This window comes from Gambusia affinis, linkage group LG01 (genome assembly GCF_019740435.1).
Source record: "Gambusia affinis linkage group LG01, SWU_Gaff_1.0, whole genome shotgun sequence".
Classification (NCBI taxonomy): domain Eukaryota; kingdom Metazoa; phylum Chordata; class Actinopteri; order Cyprinodontiformes; family Poeciliidae; genus Gambusia; species Gambusia affinis.
Genome location: NC_057868.1, coordinates 34,033,260 through 34,053,729, shown reverse-complemented (window position 1 = coordinate 34,053,729; position 20,470 = coordinate 34,033,260). Strand labels below are relative to the sequence as shown.

Below are 20,470 nucleotides of genomic sequence, written 5' to 3'. Positions count from 1 at the left end.
TCAACACCTAAAAAGGATGTTTTTTAGGTAAAGCGCTTAAAAATAGTCCAAGGATTAAAGTTTTAATGTTCTGCTGCTGTGAATTAAAGCGTGTTTCTTTATCTATGGCTCTAATAGCATCCCAATAAGCAGGCTATATACACAGTATAAACCTACACCTTCACCATTTTGCCCAGTAGGTGTGCTTCTCTGCAGCACTACTTATACTCATGAGGTATGCTGCAATTATCCTCAAAGCTACAGTATATTTAATGTTCTTGCAGTTCTCTTTTCCCCACGGTGTCAAATGAAAAGGAATATTATTGTTCCGAGTTATTAGGAGAGCAGAGACTGGTTGACAATGAAGGACTCAAGAGGGCAGGCTAGCAGTCTCCAGAGCAACTGATATTTTCAGAGGATGATTGCGGATATAGCTCAGACATTAAGAGCAGTTTAGGACAAAACAAGTGTTTTCCACATTAGGAAGAGGTTCCGGGAAAGAGGCTACAAATGTTACTGCTTGTACTCTGCTAAAGAAAATAAACTAATAAACTGGTCATCATCAGATCAAATAAAAAAATTAAAAAATCCCGCTACATTACGTATGAAAATAGTGAATACAATTACATCTACGGAACAAACAACATCAACTGAACAAACATGTTCATGGTAGAACAGGTCAGGTTTCTTAGTTTCCAGAGTTACCTAAAATTGGATCATATTTGTCAAAATAAAGCCAATTACTATCAAATATCATACAACTATCCTGAAAAGGGACATTGACTACTTTACTAGGACTGTTGTAAACAAATATTTTAGTAATCGAGTAATCTATCGATTATTCTTACGATTAATCAAGTAATCGGCTTAAAAAAAGGTCAAATAAAATACTAGTAAATCTGGCACAACACCGGTGTTACTATCGGATATCAATATCAGTCCAATTTTTCATATTTGAGCTTCCCTAACAGTTACTTTTCTGTAGTTTAGAAAATTAACCTGTAACAGTAATAGCTCACTTTCTAAGTTAACCTGAAGAAAAGTTCTACAAAAATCTAAAATTATATTCAATTTAATAATAAAGAGGCAGGCTCACAAATACACTGATAAAAAATGTCTATCAGCTTTTAGCTTATGTTTTTATCTTCAGTCAGTTTAAAAGATACATTTCTAGATGTATCTATTAAATGTATCTGCTTCTGGTTAGATTAAGGTGATTAAACTTATTCCGAGGGAATATTTACAAGGGTTTTTATAAACTCACTTGGTTTCTCTTCAAAGAGAAAAACATGGTAAATCACAGCAATAAAATCAATATGATTTTATTGCTTTTTGAATTACTTGAGAGGGTACACATCTATTCTGATCTCTTTTGGGGATGATCACGTTGTGGTGTGGCTATTTGTTTATTTGCATGTAAAGTGGGTTACTGTGATCTGATTACTGATGATGGATTGTAATGCCAGGTGTGAATGGGTGTGCTTAGTGAGGTCTACATTAGCTGAATCAGCCATGACACATGTTAATGTCAGGTCTGAGCAGGGGCTCTGTGCTGCTTTGTTGTCTGCTCTTCTTACAGCCCTGCTGGAACAATGCAATCCATCAGGGTTCTTTAGCCTTTTTAGTGCTTCTCCTTACAATTAGAAATTGAAAGTGTTAGAGAAACACATGTTCTTTGTAATTTTGCTGTAAACTCAACATCCTCAAAAAATAGCAACTGGTTCTTGGTATCATGTAAGTAAAAAGTGGCTGATCTGAATTTAAGCAGCTATCACATAGCCTTAACGTTCCTTCGTAATTGTAAATGCTAACTACCTTTCATATAACTTTTATTTTCCCTTTTTCAATGTCAAGTCTCACCATAGTCAGTTAAGGTTGTGTTGGTTCGAATGTAGGTCTGCTTTCATTGGGAGCATGTTCCTTACTGAAGTGGGCATGAATATGGGCAGGATAGTAAGAATGTGTGCGGGCCATGGAAGTGCATGAGCTGTGCTCGATGTTCTGATGATGTCATTTCCAGCAACACTCAGCAATTAAGAACCTTAAGGTTGTGGTTTTGATGGACTCAAATAAACCCAGATTTTTTTTTCTTTTCTCTGAAAGACAGTTAAAAGCAGTTCCAGTGACTATAAAAAGTATTCATCCCTTTGAACAATTTACACTTTTATGGTTTTTTATATAGTACTTAAGAAACACTAATTGGTTGACAAAATGTGGCTTTGTTGACAAAAAAGTACAAAAAGCAATTTAATGTTAAAGTGAAAACTGAGTTCTACAGAATGATGACAAATAATAATGATGATAATAATAATAATAATAATAATAATAATAATAATAATAATAATAATAATAATAATAATAATAATAATAATAATAATAATAATAAATAAACATTTTCAATTGAAACCCTCTTAAACTGCTAGATAGTGACCATTTAGAATGGATTTGCATTACAAATTTCTATATGTAAGGCTCTAATACATTAGACTCTAAGACAGCTTTCACAAATAACTCATAGATGGAAATAGTAATAAAAATGGCAACTCAAAGTTGGTGCAGGTGAAGATAAAGTTTCAGCTCAACAATCATGTTGAGGTTGTGAAGGACTCCAAAGTAGAGACTGACTTAAATGATGAATCAGCAGAACCTACAGGAACTGGAAGAGCAGGTCATGCAGCACAGGCAATGTAACAGGAAAGTCCAACAAGGACCAAGAAAAACCTGGGAATAAATACTGGGGCAAGGGAGGAAATTTATTAGGGAATCAATCAGAGGAGTTGTGGTACAGCTATGTGGGAATAAAAACAGGGAAAGTAAAAGAGGGAAACTGAACTAACCGGCAAAAGAAATTAAAAACTAGGGGATAAAGACCAAGGCAGATCCAATAGAAATAAATCAAGATGTACAAACAGAACACAATGATTAACACAAAGGAAATAACTAATATGGCCACACCTTCCTAACAATAATACACACAGAAAATGAACTGGACATAGCAAGATAGATCGAATATAAATGAGCAACAGGGAAATGAACAGAAACACAAACTTAAACCCTAACACTCCAAGGATCATGACAGGCTCTTGTTTAGGGTACTTTAAATCCCACATGCAGGTTTTACATTCTCTGGTCTTCTGATTTTTCTCACCAGAGGATAAATAGTGCTGCTGCCAGTTTTGTGTTCTATGTGAGAAAAGAGAAAAAGGGAAGGGATGAGTGCTCCACTTCCATGCAGCAGATGTTGAGGGAATGGGGGACTAAAATACCAGTGAGGCAAACACATTGAATCGAGTGATTGATAGAGTTTCTGGGAACAGAGTTGCCGGTATGCTGCAGCTAAATTTCCCATGTGGTGTAATGACACAGAGAGGTAGACAGATAAACCTTTTTCCAGTTTTATCAAAGACTCCACAATCAACAGCACATGGTGTACAAACATTAACTTTACTTCTATTTAGTTCCACAGTATGCTTTCACAGGTGCATGGACAATATCCTAAAACTATTGACCAACCATTAGCAATTTAGTAACTTTGCAACCCCTGTCTTCAGAGCTCTTCATGGCAGACATAGCAAAGAAACCAGATACTTCATCAGTTTTTCAGCACACAGCATAAGTGATTCTACTGCATCATACTACTGCATATTTAGCAGTTTTGAATTAGGAAAACTGAATAATTTTGGAATACAAACATTTTTGAAATGTAAATTAGTAGTGCACACCCTTAAGAAGTAAACAGTCAATGGGAGCAATGGTTCATTCAGTGATTGACAGTACAGAAAACATACCCAAGAACTAAACACAAACATAAGCCTGTACAGTCAGAAAAGACAGAATGTATTTCTTCGTTGAAGGAACTGCTAATCCATTAGCCAGCCAACTGGACACACAAAATCCAGAAATATTACTTTGGACTTGTGACATGCATGACCACAAGAAACCTAAACATGCTGCCTTTCTGAGAAACAAGTGGAACGGAGAAAGCAGACATTTGAGGAAAAAAGAAAAAACATGATTAAATTTATTCATTGTACAGTCAGAACAATAGTGCAGGTCAGTGACTGAAGCAACTCACTGATTTAACTGGAAAGGACTTTTTGTTCCTAGAAGCAAGGAAGCACAACACAACTGTTCATTTAATAGACTTCCCTACACTTTACTCATATTTCCCATTTTCCAGCTTAGACTCTGACCTTATTTATACAATGAGGCTGGCTGCTTTGAACTGGACTAAAGCGTATTATTCCTGCAACAATTCCTCATTGGGCTAGCTTTCTGCAGAACTGTGAGAGTGAAATTCATTATCATCCATACGTCTCTGTGGAATTTTGGCAGCATGACAAAACAGCTCTGTTGAAATGTTCTATCAGGAATTAAACAGCCTTTGCTTGGTTGCAACTATGGGATGCCATCCATTCATCCATCCATCCATCCATCCATCCATCCATCCATCCATTTTCTTCCGCTTTATCCGGGGTCAGGTCGCGGGGGTAGCAGCTTCAGAAGGGAGGGCCAGACTTCCCTCTCCCCAGGGACTTGTTCCAGTTCTTCCAGGGGTAAACCAAGGTGTTCCCAGGCCAGCTGAGAGACATAGTTCCTCCAACATATCCTGGGTCTTCCCTGGGGCCTCCTCCCAGTGGGACGTGCCTGGAACACCTAACCATAACTAAAAAGTTCACTGTAAACTATAGTTGTTGACATGAACAAAACTCAATTATTTGTGCAACAAGAAAAATTACAAAACAGAAAAATAAAACCAGATTGCTATTGGAAAAATGTATATACTTCCAAATGTTACAATGTTATGGAAGTTTTTTATCAGACTTTAGTAGTAATCCATAAAATCAAGACTCTCCCAGATCCTCTGACAAGTCTGTAATGGGAATTAATGGGACGCATAATAGCCTAATTGGACCATTTGGTCAGATGAAAGATTTCTAATACCTTACATCACTCTGAAATTTTGCACCTGGAAGTATTTATCAATGCAGCTATCTTAAACAACTCCAAAATAACAGCTTCTTTATGCAATGCACCTGTTCAATTGATTATTAACACAAATAGTGAGTCACCCTCTAAAATGGTAGCAATTCAGTGCATTTAGGGATCTACAGTCATATTCAGTAAAGTAAAATTTGCATACCGATGAAGCTTTTTTGTTAAATTAAATGCATCTTTTGAAAATAATTTTTAGGCAGGCTTTTATAATGAAGTTTTTTGTATAAATAGCCTTTACTTGAACAGTGCTTTATCAAGTCCAGAGGATCCCAGCGCTTTGCACTATATATATATATATATATATATATATATATATATATATATATATATATATATATATATATATATATATATGTATATATATATGGAAGGGCGTACTAATGATTGGCCCTCCAGGAACTGGAAAGACAATGTTAGCTGAAGCCAACATTAGCTTCAGCTAATGTTTTTATAACAGGAAAATTTAATTTCCTGTTATAAATTAACAGGAAATTAAATTTTCCTGTTAATTTATATATATATATTAACAGGAAAAAAAGATTTGAAATGTTTGTGGGAAATTGACCTAAATATTGTTTCAGTTAGAGACATAACTGAAATAAAAGAACCTAATATTGTAATTTATTGAAAATGTTGTGAAGATGATTCGCTGAAGATCACTCAAAGCATCAGAAAAGGCAAAATCAAAAAAAAAAAAAAAAAAAAAAGGATTTGTGTGAAAATGACAATTGCATGGCTGTTGGTGCCTTATTTGCAGCTCCAAGTACTTTAGAATCTGTTAATTTAGTGTGTTTTTCACACATAACTATTCAGATTTGAAGAAAATGGTCAGAGAAAGACAGAATATTCATTCTGTGTTGATTTTGTTTATGGAATTGTTTTATTGGTGTCATATGTTAGGAGAAAATGGCATGTCTGGTTGGAAAAACAACAGTTGCTGCAATAGCCATTTCTCATAGTGAGGTATGTAAAATATTATCTCAGAATGCACAACACATCAAATTTAGCAGAAGACAACAGCAGATGCCACTCCTGTCAGCTAAGAACTTAGGGAAAAATTCACACGGGCACAACTAAATTTGACAATAACGGATTGGAAAAAATGTTGAGCATTGTTCAAACACCCCAGGCTACCCGAGTGTTGTTGCTCACCATGTCCAACCATTTTGACCACAGTACACTTATCTCGTGAATTTTTCTTCCAGCAGGATGACGACCCATATCACCCAATACAATAACCAGTGGGCACAGATTTATTTGTGCTGTTGAAAGATATAAAGGCAACACTATACTGCAAAGGATATCTGTAGGAGAAAATATACTGCCACAAAAAACTCATTACATGAAATAATGGGGAATCCATTTTTCAATTTCTCAGTCTTTTAAATGTAAAAAAATCTGTTTTCTTTCTTACAATTAGGCGGACTGTGCATATCCCAGTCAGTGAAAATCCCACGTGAACCAAGAGTTGGAGAGTTCGACAAGATCATTCACCGGCTCAGTGAGAACACCAACGCTCGAGTGGTTATTATCTTTGCCAATGAGGACGATATCAGGTGAGAAAAGTGTAAAAGTGTTCTATTGATTACTGTTGTTCTGTTGACTAGCATGTTGATTATATCCTTACAAGTTTGCTATGGTTGGATACTTTCAAGATACTGTCAATTTAAAACTAGTGCTTAAAACTAGTTGCTTTATCTTAAGTACCATTTTCATCTGCACCATTCTCTTAATGATGCTTAAGATTTTCAAAGGTTTTACTTGGAAAAGGTTTTACTTGAAAATCTTTTAAAGTAAATACAGTAATATTAAGTACTCAATAGAATGCAAATTCTATTTCTATTCTTTTTCTATTATAATTGCATGTCTTATCTGTGTTACATTAAAATGCATGACAAGAATGGCAATTATTATCTAACCATTAAAGAAATCTTAAAAAGGTAATGATTGTTTTGTTCACATGCAGCACTGTTTTCTTAGAAGAGAATATTTCCTCCTTAGAGGAAATATTTTAAGGAAGAAATATTTCCTCTAAGGAGGAAATATCCTCCTCCTTAGGAGAATATTAGCCAACATGTTAGCTAATGTTGGCTTCAGCTAACATTGTCTTTCCAGTTCCTGGAGGGCCAATCATTAGTACGCCCTTCCATGGTCGACAAATTCCCTTGAAAAAGTCAGGCATCCATATGGACAGCACTATAGCTTCTCTTAACAGCTTCTTAGCATCTTCCAAATCAACAATATCATCCAAGTGCACACTAGGATTGCGGGAGACGATGTTTCTTTCTTCTCTCTAGTGAGTCTACAGTTAGTAGGTCAGCATATATCCTATGGAAGTGGGCAGAGATGTTGATGTCTGGGTCAGAAGTCCCACTGCTCACTGACTTAAGCCAGTCCTGATAACAGGTAATAGGCTGGATATACAGTAATTACAGTAATTACCAAAGGTCAGTGGGATCACAGTGCAGCATGACTGCCCTATCCTTGAGATCAGAGTGACCATCCAACATCTTAATGATCTCAAAAATGTGCACAAGGAAAGACAAGACTGAGTTATAACAGGAGAGTCTAATATAATCCAACAAATGCATGCAAATACTGTTTAGTTTTGGTGTAAAGAGAAAAACTAAATATGGTATCTGAAACAACTTTTTCCCCTTACATTAAATTACACAACATCTTCTTGTTACAGGCAAGAGTTAAAAAATTATTCATGTTTGCTAAAACTAGATTAATTGGATGCAAAAATATATATTTTTTATTTTTCATGTTCAGAGGTAAAATGAAATCACTATGACTTTAAATGACTTGACTTATGCCAGTTTAATTCACAATATTTAAATCAACTAAAGACACATTGAGACACGTGCATTGCTGGTTCCTAGTGTGACATCATCAAAAAATAAAAATAAATCAGGAAAAAAATCAGGAACATAGTTTCATAAACCCTTTAGACTGCTACATCCTTGAGTAAAGTTTCTTTATGGCCACAGATGCTACATTCTGTCCTTTCTATCCATAGTAGAGAGGGAGAAGAGGGACTCTGTGACTCAGAGCTTAACTTTGATGAAATAGCTGAACCAACTTTAAAACACAGCCACAAACATAAAGAAGTTGCAGGTAGAATGTGTTATAGAATGTCATTTTGCACAGGAAAAAAAGCTCTCAATAAATATGGGCTAATCAACCATTACTTTTAAATCAAAACATAAACAGATTACAGTTTAAATTTATTTCAGGTGTGTGTGAAGTGCAAAGTAACAGCATTATGTTTGGGTTTGCCGCTGTAGGAGGGATTGGTGCACTTAACAAAATATATGGTATCATGAAGAAAAACATTATGATGAAATGCTGAAGTAGCATCTTAAGACATCAGCCAGGAAGGCGAGTCACGGGCCTAAATTTCAGCAAGCTGTTGTAGCAACACCAAAACCTTTCATCCAACTCATGAAAATTAAAAGACAATTCTTCCAAATACAAAAATAAACTTAGAACTTTGAGAAGACTTTGTAAATGTCCATAGATTGGTGACATTTGATCCAGTTTTAAAGGGATTTTTGTCTCACTTGCTTTTGAATCAAAAAAACAGGAGTGTGCTGATTAGTATTACACGTTATGTTCTACAGCCATAATGTGTGGCTTCTTTAAAGTTTTTATATTCTGTGTTAAAAATCACTCTGAAGAGTTTGTATTGTAAGTTGTAATATTCACATATTTTTAATAATTAAATGGTGCCAGATTCCCCTTGTACAAGCACTCACAGCACCAGCTGCCTCTTTTTTTACCAGAAGATCTGCTCCTGGTCCAGGAGGGATTTATAGATGTTTTCAGTTAAGTCTCAAAACATAAATGTTGTAAAATATTCTAACATAACTTATTTAAACCCCTAAAAATATCACTTTGACAGTGGGATTTGCTCCCTTTTTCAAAAACAGATGGCTATAAGCATATATAAAAGATTTAAAATCTATTACAATAGTTGAGAAGGTATGGCTTGTACACAAGTTAAAATTGAGATTATTGAATAAGACTGCTGAAAATTGTTAATTAAAAGTCTTCAACCATCCTGTAAACTCAAAAATGTAAAAGGCACTGTCACAAATTTTGTTAGAAATTGTTTTTCATTTGTTTGTACTGGACAAAAGACAGTGGGAATGGTAAAGGGCAAACAGTAGGTCCAGAAACACATTTTTGTTTTGTCTTGCTTTTTTAAAGCAATATTTCACATGCCAAATCTTTTGGGTTTTGTTTAACATTTCTATCTGAGACATCCTTCATTAAACATTTACAGCAGAGCCCGCTATATGTTCCTAATATTTATTAGTTACAATAAGCTTAAAGCTAACATCTAATAAGGTTTGATTATGCTAAAACCACCATAATGGATGCTGTTAAATTTTAGTTCTTTGTCATCCAAATTCTACTTGAACTACTTGAACATGTCAAGCAACAAGCTGCCTGGGACCTGAAATACATAATATAGAGCATTTTAACAGACCAATGGCTTTTTTACAGTTTTGCTGTGTGTTAGACTCCATTCATCTGTCTGTCCAACCATGTATTTTGCAGGTTGCTCACATTTATACCTAAACACAATATATATAGTATATTAAAAAATGTATTTGTTTTCTGTTCCATCCCACAGACGCCTACTTCAAGCAGCTAAAAGAGCCAATCAAACAGGTCATTTCATCTGGGTAGGTTCCGATAGCTGGGGTTCCAAAGGTGCTCCAATCCTGAACCAAGAGGAAATGGCAGAAGGGGCTGTTACCATCCTACCAAAACGACAGTCCATTAAAGGTATTCCCTTGTGACTGGTGCTGCAGTGGCATCATGATTTTTTGCTAGCTTCAAATCATGTATAAAATAAGACTGATGAGCCATAGAGCAATTTCAAAGAATATGAATATGTCTTCTACTCCAATTTGAAGTTCAAGGCTTCTGAAAAAACTTCTTCAAATCGTCCTTATTCACGGTTTCCCCTTTAGGTGCATTTTGACGTTTTGACAAAGTTGCTGTCTGGCTCACATACTGTAGTTCAAAGGAGAGAGAGGAGAAAATTAAATAACTTAAATATGCCAACGTTAATATCTGACACAGTAGTGCAAAGAGGTTTTAACTGTATTTTATAATTCACTTACATGAAATAATTTGTTTTTGTGCTTTGGAAACATGCTTTAAAAACTTTCTAATTCTTATGACTTTCAGGTTTTGATCGGTACTTCATCAGCCGAACATTAGAGAACAACAGACGAAATATCTGGTTTGCAGAGTTTTGGGAGAACAACTTCCAGTGCAAGCTTAGTCGACATGCTGTGAAGAAAGGATCTGGCATCAAAAAGTGTACAAGTGAGTTTTCAATGAATGGAAAAGAAGCCTCAACACTTAATCAATAACCAAGTGTACAGCTTGGCTGTGTCATGAATATATTATGCTTATGTGGGTTTGCGTCAAAATTTGTGCCTCCACTTTGGATGCATGTTTTTTTTTTTTTATTATTGGGGCATTAGTTACACTCTTCTAATATAGCAGAAAATATAATTCATGTAATAAGTGAATGGGAATGTGTAACTCTGTAAGAGAAATGAATGCTCTTAATATGTGTTATATATATTTGAAGTGCACAGCAGCAATTACAAAAATAGGCCTGTGCTTGCAGTGAAAACAATCAATAGCATATCAAGTCAGCTCATTAGAAAGAAACGTTTTCGTCATTAAATCATTAGATTCTTCAGGCTTGCCTCTTATCTTGTAGTGCTTTGCAAGATTGCATTTCTAATATTTCAAGGCATATAAATCTTACATTTGTGCATTTTTTCTTAATATGTTATGCAGGGATACAGTACAGAATCAGAACAAAAATTTACATAAAAATAGACTTTGTAAATTTTTAAAACTTTTCTCTGCTTTAGCTAAAACAAATTGGTCTGTATTTTGTGACTAGAAAAAAAGGACCAGAGATTGCTCGATTATTTTAAACTTTTCCAAGATTTCTCTGACATTTGTTGAGTTTACAACCAAGATAAACACTGTAAAATCCCTCTAGAAGATTAAGGTCCTGATCCCATTTAACCCTCCTGCCCGACTGCTTTGTCCTATCCCTCGAATTTGGACGCTCATGCCAAATCTAGGGCTTTCTGGATTCTTTCTGGGGAAGAGAATGATCGAGCAAACTGATAGGTCAACAGAAGCACAAACAGGCACATTCACCACTACTGCTTATGAAAAACCTTTATGTTATTCATAAAGTGAGCCACAATTGCAATTACAGTTGTGTAAATTATCATACTAGCTAATCAAATGTATGCAAAACATGATTTTGCATACCTTAAAGTAAGTTTTAGGATCCCAAAATGAAAATTTATATAGTGCCACAGCCCTACAGCTGCTGCTGCACATGGATTATGACATCCATTAGATGCACATCAGACAATAAAACATGGACACAGCTGCTTCTCAAAACCCATAAAATTATACACCAGTTTCTTCGCTGTCTCAAGCACAGTAACACAAACCTCTACACGACACAAATTTATTGCTGCCTCTGAATAGAGGCGTCTCTCATCAGGATGCCACTTAGGCGCCTTTCTTCAGCGGTATTAATGCATTGTCAAACTACTCCTTTACTTGAATTATGGCTGGGGTTGAATTAGACTTTTTGAATAAAATCTGGGCCAAACTGGATGCTGTGTATTTGGAAATGTATTGAACCTCTTGGTCTTGCAAAGTGGGCTGATATAAAATATTCCATAAACTTGTAGCTTTAAAAATGAATTATGTGAATAGATTTTACTGCGTGCAGAAACTTTTAACTACAATCATCTTGTCTGGGTGAACTGTGTGGAAACAAATAATGCATTCTTGTATTGTCTCCAAAGGAACCAGAACTTTCAACAAGGGCAGAAAAAAAAAAAGATTGCCTGCGGCTTTCTTGCACAAAGGTTTGGGATGCTCAGTCTAGAATGAAAATGTGACCTGCAAAAAAGTTGCCCTGCAAGAGTCTTCTTCTTCACTGCTAATGAAGCTTTTTAGTCAATAATAACAAACAATTTTATGCGTGTCAGAGTAGCTTTCTCCATATTTTTAAGGATTAACCAATCATTATTTCCACTAATTAGTAGCAAGTGAACAAAAGGTTAACCATTAAATATTGGATTGTCAACTTACTTCACAACATTGTGTCCAATGACCAACACAAAGTAATACCTTCAGCAACCTTTACTATCAGGAGAACACTTAATTTGTGAATGATTTTTGTATTTATCAGTAGTCATGGTGGCTGCTCTTGAGCTAAATTGCTGCTGCCCTTTTCATCCTCTGAAAAGCCTCCTGGGCATAATAAAATTTTAAGAGCAAAGGGTACAATGATTCTTCTCAGAGCTCTTTGCACGTTCTCTTCCTCTTCTCTGCTTTGTTCTGTTTGAAAGCACAGTAATTTCTTCTTCCCCTCCGTCAAGGCACATAAATTCTGGTTGCTATATGATTCAAAACAATGCAAAAGAGGACAGCATGTACCTCAATTCCTGAAATTCACCATTCAGCATTCTTGTGTTTTGAACTCTTGGTGTTTACTGAGCAAATTTCAGAAATTCTAAAGTACAAGTTGTCAGGGTTTATATGTATATATTAATAGCTATGAGAAATGGGTGACCGCATGTTATTGCCTTTTCATTTTTATATTGGAGCTTTACAGTTTGGATTCACTTTACAGGTAACATTTATATCATATAGGTTGTTACGTCTTCTAAGCCAAGGAATAAAGTGCATCATTGTGTGAAGAAAAAGCAGGAGATGTATAATTCACATCTTAATGCATCTCCCAGCGTTCCTTTTATCTATGCAAGGACAAGACTTGTGCAATTTAGAAATGTATTCAAAACTTAATCAGTTATGAATTAAACGATGGCACTTGACTTAATGTAATGTTTTGATTGTTGATTCTATGTTGCATTGTGTTTTTGTGTTTGTTATGATGTAAAGCACTTAGAAATGCTTTGCTGCTGAAATTTGCTATACAAATAAATGTTTATTGATTGATTGATTGATTGATACTTAACAAGAACTTGATGGATTTTAATATGTTATTTGCTGTGCAGTTTCCTGAATCTCACTTGGACATCACATGTATGATCTTAATGCTTACTAAGAAAATTTGGGAGTTAGCAGTTTTCTCCCAAGTTCCACGTAATTTTTAGGTTAAGTTTAATGACTTACCTGGAATTTGATGAGTAGTTGACCAAACATGCAGCAGTGAACGGTTAATTTCATTCAGTCTTTTTCATACTTTAACAGGAAGAAGCCTCCAGCACAGCCTGGCAAAGTTTTATGAGCTAAAAGTATTGAAACACGTCTTCTTTTGTTTGTTCTTTCCTTTATTGTATCACATTTAATTAAGTTTCTCATTTGTATGTCCTTGTAAAAATTTTCCCTGGTGTTCCTTTTGTTTGGAGATGTTTGACAATGTTTTCCTATACACATCAAGATCTTAATGCTAATCACTGCTTGCCCCCTCTAGGTTAAATTATGATGCAAACTTCCAATTTCACATTATTAAATGACTGTTTATTATAAAAACAATCGGAAATCATAGACTTCAGATTAAATGATAGCTTTGACCAATATTGTAACAGTCAACTGCTTCATGCCTTTGTTCTAAAAATGTCATAGGAAATTATTGCACAGAATATACAAATTGTTTGAAAAAAACTTTTGTCTTTGGAAAAATCTAATTTTCTATATTTGAGAAGTCAGAAATCAGCAATGACACAAATGCACTAAAAAGGAGCTTTTATCAGAAATGATCAGAATTGATACAAACAACATGTTCCTTAAAACTTCTAAAGTACATTTATTCAAAATAATATTATGGAAAAATCTCATATGAAATAGTTTCTTGTAAAAATTGATTTTTACATCCTGAATACAAAATATATATTTTTAAAAGAATGAACACAGTGCTGAGGATACCAGTGTTTTCTTACACCTTTCTTTAATTACATTTTTAATTTGCACCAGGCAGTGGTAAAAATGACAGTCTTGCGAAGGTCCACCAGCTTTTGTTGACACAGTTTGAGTGAAACAAACTTTGAGTCACTGCTGATTTGAATCCCTGCTAACATGAATCATCAAGGCTAACAGAAGCAGACAAATGCCTGACTGCAGAGTGCTCTTTATTCCACTGTGGAAAAATGAAACGCTTTATCTGAGCAATGGTAGTTTCTCTTTAGATGCAGTTTTTGGAAGTTTTTAACCCTCTGAAGCCCAAGTGGGTCCCTTTGGACCCGGCGAGGTCATCTTTTTGTAATATCACTTCATATTCCAGGTATTCCTCAACAAACATGTTATTGATATCATGCAATTAAAATTTTAAATTTACCTTTTACACATTTTAAGAAATAACATGTTTTATATTACCACCATATTCTTCCATAAGTGGGTCCAAAATGACCCGGATCCATTTCCGCATTCTTGTCTGTTGTCTTGTAAACAGAGTAAATGTTTCTTTTATGTCAGGGAATCCCTAGCTCATGCTTAGTATGACGCACAGCATAGCTGCTTCCTACAACCCACAGAAGAAGAAACTACTGACCATGCTGGTGTTATTACAAATTGTGTTTCCCCATCAGATACAGTTTCCCCCAGTGACTCTAAACCGCTCCGTACCGCCCAGGTGGAAAAATACACGTGTGCTTGTTCAGCTCTCATAACAAGCACTCGTTTGTTAAGCGCTCTAAAAAAGTAGAACTTTTTTTTAATCACATGCGCACTTAGTTTCAAAGAATCTAGCACCCACTAGTGGCGTGGCGACAGCATTACACCTTTTCGATGTGTACCGTTACGTGTAAACCAAGATTGTAACTAGAATGTCTTCATCTAAACGTGTTTAGAAAAACGAAACAAAAATTCAATTTTTGTTGGATCATTGCCACAATTTTGCAGGTGATATTAATCCTTAATATACCCCAAAAAGACACTATGTTAATGTGAGATGATGTCCCTGTACAAGCTTTCATAAGTTAAAAAAACTGCCTGTCAAATTACTTGGAAAATTGGCTTGAATTTTCACAAATAAATTAGCTTTATGGCGTTCAAGACAAAAATAAGGCACCCATTTCACCTAAAGTAATTCAGTCAAAATGTTAAACATTCCTGCCAGCCATTATCACAGATTCTGCTTCCAAAATTTTCCTAACTGCAAATGTACATTTCCATAAGATCTGGAGCCCGCAGCAGGACTCAGTAAGGTGCTCAGCATACCAAGGAAATATGTACCGACTTTGCTTGTCTGACCCCAGTGCATAAACATACTGTTCTTGACAACTGCCCAAGCTCCCAGGTGATCTTTTCAATATTCTGCAGACTCCATGCTGTGGATTTATATGAACAGGAAGTGTGGAGGGCAGCCAGTCTGTAGAAAACCTTGTATTATCACCTCACTCAAGTTAGGTATATAGATTTATACAGAAAGGTCTCAGCAGCAAGCATTTACAGTGCAGCATTCATGAGGGAAATTATTGAAGAACCACTGCTTACCTCAGCCTGATTTTGAAACTATTTTATGTATGAATCTACAACATATATATATATATATATATATATATATATATATATATATATATATATATATATATATATATATATATATATATGAAACTTTTTAAAGCTATTTCAAATGACATCAGTGATTATTTATTAGTTAAAAGGATGAATATTTGACCTTCCAACAATACAGCCACTATGATTTGAAAAATGCATTAGATTTCTGTATATTTCTGAGCATTAGCATTATTTTCAGAGAATATAATGGTAATATTTTGGTTCTTTGACTCTGCAAACACACCACAGGTCTGCAGCATGTGAAATGAGCGGCCATAATGACAGCTCAGCCAATCAGAGGCTAACTTGTAGGAACATGATAACTTTGTTATGTTAAACAGGGAATTGAAAACCATACAACAGTGAACTATAATTTGAAGAAGGTAAAATCTTCTGTCAGATGTAAAAGTCAAATTATATAACTAAAATTCAAGCCATAAAACTAGAATAAGATAAAATTATTTTAGTCCAGGACTACTACAAATACATATTTGATTCTACAGTACTGGTAAATGAAATATCAGCATGGGAAAAATCAATATACTACAACCATGTTATATTGCTATTTCAAGCAATTTTTTTTATTTTAGCCTTAGCTTACATTTTATTTGAATCTGTATGCTTGTAAATGCCAAATCAGTAAACTCCTGATCTTCTGTTTTATGCAGATAGCATCAAGTTCTGTGCATTATGTTCAGGCAAAACACGGATACCCAACAGTTCAATTATACGCATGAGCACATTACTCTGGAGACATAAATTAAAGACAGAAGTTGCTGCTTCTGCTGCTTTTTGAATGCATTCTAGGTAGAAACAAGAGTTAGCTTAATTAATATAAAAACTTGATGTACTCCCTTGTAGTTGCTTTTTTGCAATGTCTTGCAAAATATTTTATATTACAATAATGTAAACAGAAGAGTATTTTTGCTTAATAGTAAACTGTAATCAATAACTGTGCTGTTACTCCTAAAAATAATATTATGCTTTTTTATGCCTAGAAAAATATATATAGGGAAAAGAATAAATTACAGGTTTTCATGTAGATACTGTACTCTGAACTCTTTGACCACACATATTTGGCAAACCTGATCCTTGGAACTCTTGAGCCTGCAAATGACCGACTGATCTATTGGCCTGAGTACTACACTTAGTCATGCTTCAGAGAAATATGCTTGCAGCATTTTCTCACTGGCCAAGAATTTTAATTTACTCAAGCTGCTGGGGGTTTTGGCCTTTTCAAGAAATGTACCATTGTTTCTAATTTACATTGTCACTTGTATTAACCGGTACATATTTTACGATGCCCTAGTTTCACCTCTCGTGATAAATTATGTAACACTGCAAATGTTCATCTTTTGAGAAAGCCTGTTTCTTGAATACGAATTTATTATCTGGATGATTTCTTACATTTATACAGTTATTCTTATGTTATTGTACATAAATCTATAACACTTGTGGAGCATTTAACTTTTTATTTTCCTTCCTTCTTGCTCAATGACCGCTGGAGACGACCACCGGTTAAGAAAAGTTGGGTTAGACGGTGGATGGATGGACTTTCTTCCTCTATCAAATGTTCCTTGACCATTTTGAGCATATAAAACTTTTGCTGTGGATTTTGAAGAAATATAGCAGTGCATTTCAGGAAATTAGATTAAGAAAGAAACAGTAGGCAGAAAAGTCACATATGTAAAAAATGAACCACATAAGCGATACATCAAGTTTTTCACTTTTTACTCTTGAAGAACTGACCTTATCTATAATATTTTGAAGGTAATACTTTATTTATTTATAACTCAACACAAAATATCATTCAACTTTGAAGTCTAATGTAAAGCTGAAACCAGATATTTACATACCCGTCATAAAAATACATAACCGTTTTTTTATCTCACTGTCAGGGATTAATGCAGTTTGAACATTTTCTAACAACAGAAAAAAATATATGTGATGAATTATTTACTGCAGTATAATCTGTAAAATGTATTAATAGCTCCTAGACTATTTTACAATACATTAATAAGAACTACTGTTTGAAATGAAACTTTAAACTTCTGATGAAATTTAACATCTTCAATTTAATCATTTTCGACAAGTGAGGAAAGGCTTTGCCTTTTCTTTCTTGCAAGATTTAAAATCTTCAAAATCTTGATCAAGCTTTGAAGCACATGCTTGCATACATAAAAGGAAACATACATCTTCTGTCATAAACATTGAAATGTTTACAAGTTTGTGCATAAATGAAAGATTTGTCTTTGCAGCATAAATCACAATTCTTGGCAAATAGAGAGCGTCTACTTGGAATTAGTTCTGATCAGATAAACACTGTTGCTGTTCTTCAAAGAGAAAGATTTTCTCAAAACTTTTTAAAGCTTCCACAGTTAGCTGACATTGCATTATCAAAAGTTCAACAATGGACGAAAATAAGATATTAGAATGAATAAAATACTAAAAGCAATGATGTTGTTAAAGATAAACCATTACCAGACCAAGAAACAGAAAAATATACATGATCTAAAGCATTTTTCTTTTTCACATTTAACTTGATTAAGGAAGGGATGGAATAGTGTTTAAATAAACCTATTGAATAAACCCATGTGGTAGGGCAATGGTTAATAGGAGAATTAAGACGATAATTGAAAATTTGCTTGGCGAGTAATGCATTTCTAAAGCGTTAAAACAACTCAAGCCATGATTAATATACACATGTCATAACTAATTACATTAATAGTGAAGAATGATTAGGCCAGTCTGACTATGTCTTCCTCTCCACTCATGCCACTCTGTCAAGCTCTACACTGATGATTAATAGATTCAAGGTGGCACATGGCTTGATGGAGATAAACAAAGAGAGATTATATAAACAACAGAGGCACACCTCTGTCATCTCACACTCCTGATTCTACAGTATTTGTAGCTATAGTTTATGACTTCATTTAAACCATAAATCAGTCTTTTACAAGCATGCTTCCATGGTATCATCAAACACGACCATGGGCTTTAACTGGACAGCACAAGAGACATAAAGTGTTTCTGCATAAAAGTGTGTGGGTCCCAGTGACTGAGAAAGGCTCTAAAAGAAGATCACTGAATTTGCACAGTGGTATTCCTGATTGATGTCTTGCAAAAATAGCATGCAATTATTTTAACATGGAATTCAATGTCAGTCTCAACATAAATTAAAATAACAGGGAAAATGGTTTCACAATTGAGTAATCAGACTTCTTGAAGGGTTATAATTTGCTTGATTTTTACACATCTAGTAACTATTGTTTAGCTCAAAGAACATCCATTGATATTAAGGTCCAATTTTGATATAAATGTTGTTTTCCTTTTATTAAAAAAAGAGTCCATCTTTTTTTTTCTTGGCTTAGCAAAGAAAACAGTATGAAAGTCATCATTTAATTGTAATGTTCTTTTATGTTGATGTTTTTCTCTTCAGATCACGAGCGGATTGGAAAAGATTCATCGTACGAACAGGAGGGGAAGGTCCAATTCGTTATAGATGCTGTATATGCCATGGCTCATGCTCTCCATAGTATGCACAAAGACCTCTGTCCTGGAAAAGTTGGCCTCTGCCCCAAAATGGAGACCATCAATGGCACACTACTTCTCAAGTATATTCGCAATGTCAACTTTACAGGTATGTTTGTCTGCTACATCTAACAGGTTAAATTTAAAAATGCATGCATAGTGTGTACTAAAAGCTACTCTATTGTGCTATATGTGTAAGCTATACCAAAATATTATAAGAACTATAACATATAAGGTTTGTTTAACAAAGCCCACTAGTTTTTTTGTTTGTTGGTATCTAAGGCATCCCACATGTCCCATTTTTTTAACTTTTCTGTGCACACAAGATGCATACTCAGAGGTTTTATAAGAATCCACTGGTCTTCACTGACTGTAAATTATTCCCAACAAGCATAAAGGCAAAGATCTGTAAGAATCTTAACAATCACCAGAAGAAGAGCATGTTTTATCATAGCTGATGATAAGCAGAAACTTTGCTTTGTGAGATTTTCCTGACTTATCTTGTCACCATGGAATTGCCCATGCAAGTGATTTCTGACTTCAAGGGCGCTGGCAGCTGAGTTCAAATTGCACAGAAATGAGAATGGGAAGACACTTAACTGACAGCTATTCATCTATTACGGCTGAAGCTGAATGCTACGAATGACAAATAACTTGAGGTTTCATACATATCAATATATGCAATAAAACAAACTACCTTTTTGTACGGTACAACACCTGCTACATACAGTACTTTGACACAAAAGCTGTAGGGAGATTTCAGTGTCATCTGCAGTAATTTTTGTCAACTTGTCTGTAATCAGTCTTGGTGATTACAAACTGTTGTACTAAGCTATAAGTGGTGCTAGTCTCAACTAGCTTCATTAATGCACTGGGCTTTAAAGCAGACATTGTCAATGGCATCAGCATATTTTGGAGTAGACCCGTAACTTTGAGTGGAAGAATGTTAGCTGGCAGATTGGTGTTGCATTTAGCTCGATTTAAGAGCAAAGACATTGCAGTTTTTTTCTGGTTAGTGACTCTTACTTGCAAATAGCCCATCCTATTATCCCAGGGGAGAATATTACTGGAAGAGATCAAGGGTGTAACAGCTCTGCTGCCTAGTTTTCATGCACATCATATTCTGTCCTTTCTCATTCAAGCAGCTGGGAAACCCCATAAGCAGTTGGCCATACAGCTTTGCCGTGACAATAAGCCATCCTCCATCATATCCAAAAAAGAGAAGCCCAAAATATGTGTTGTTTTCCAAGATAAAAAGATGCTTTTGTGAATGTGCCCAGAGTCATTCTCACAGCTTCATGGATTAATACTCAGCAAAAGAGACCAAAAGATGACATTTAAAGATTGGCGCTCAATTCAACAAAAT

At 34.9% G+C, this 20,470-nt stretch overlaps 1 protein-coding gene across 1 annotated transcript in view; it reads left to right on the top strand.

Annotated features, from left to right (window-relative positions):
* LOC122832574 (metabotropic glutamate receptor 4-like) overlaps positions 1 to 20,470 on the top strand; it is a 171,086-nt gene that overhangs the window by 130,284 nt on the left and 20,332 nt on the right. The window contains exons 5-8 of the mRNA XM_044119466.1: positions 6,398 to 6,533; positions 9,623 to 9,777; positions 10,186 to 10,326; positions 19,013 to 19,213. Coding sequence (XP_043975401.1) covers positions 6,398 to 6,533; positions 9,623 to 9,777; positions 10,186 to 10,326; positions 19,013 to 19,213 — 633 coding nt within the window. The remainder of the gene's footprint in view (positions 1 to 6,397; positions 6,534 to 9,622; positions 9,778 to 10,185; positions 10,327 to 19,012; positions 19,214 to 20,470) is intronic.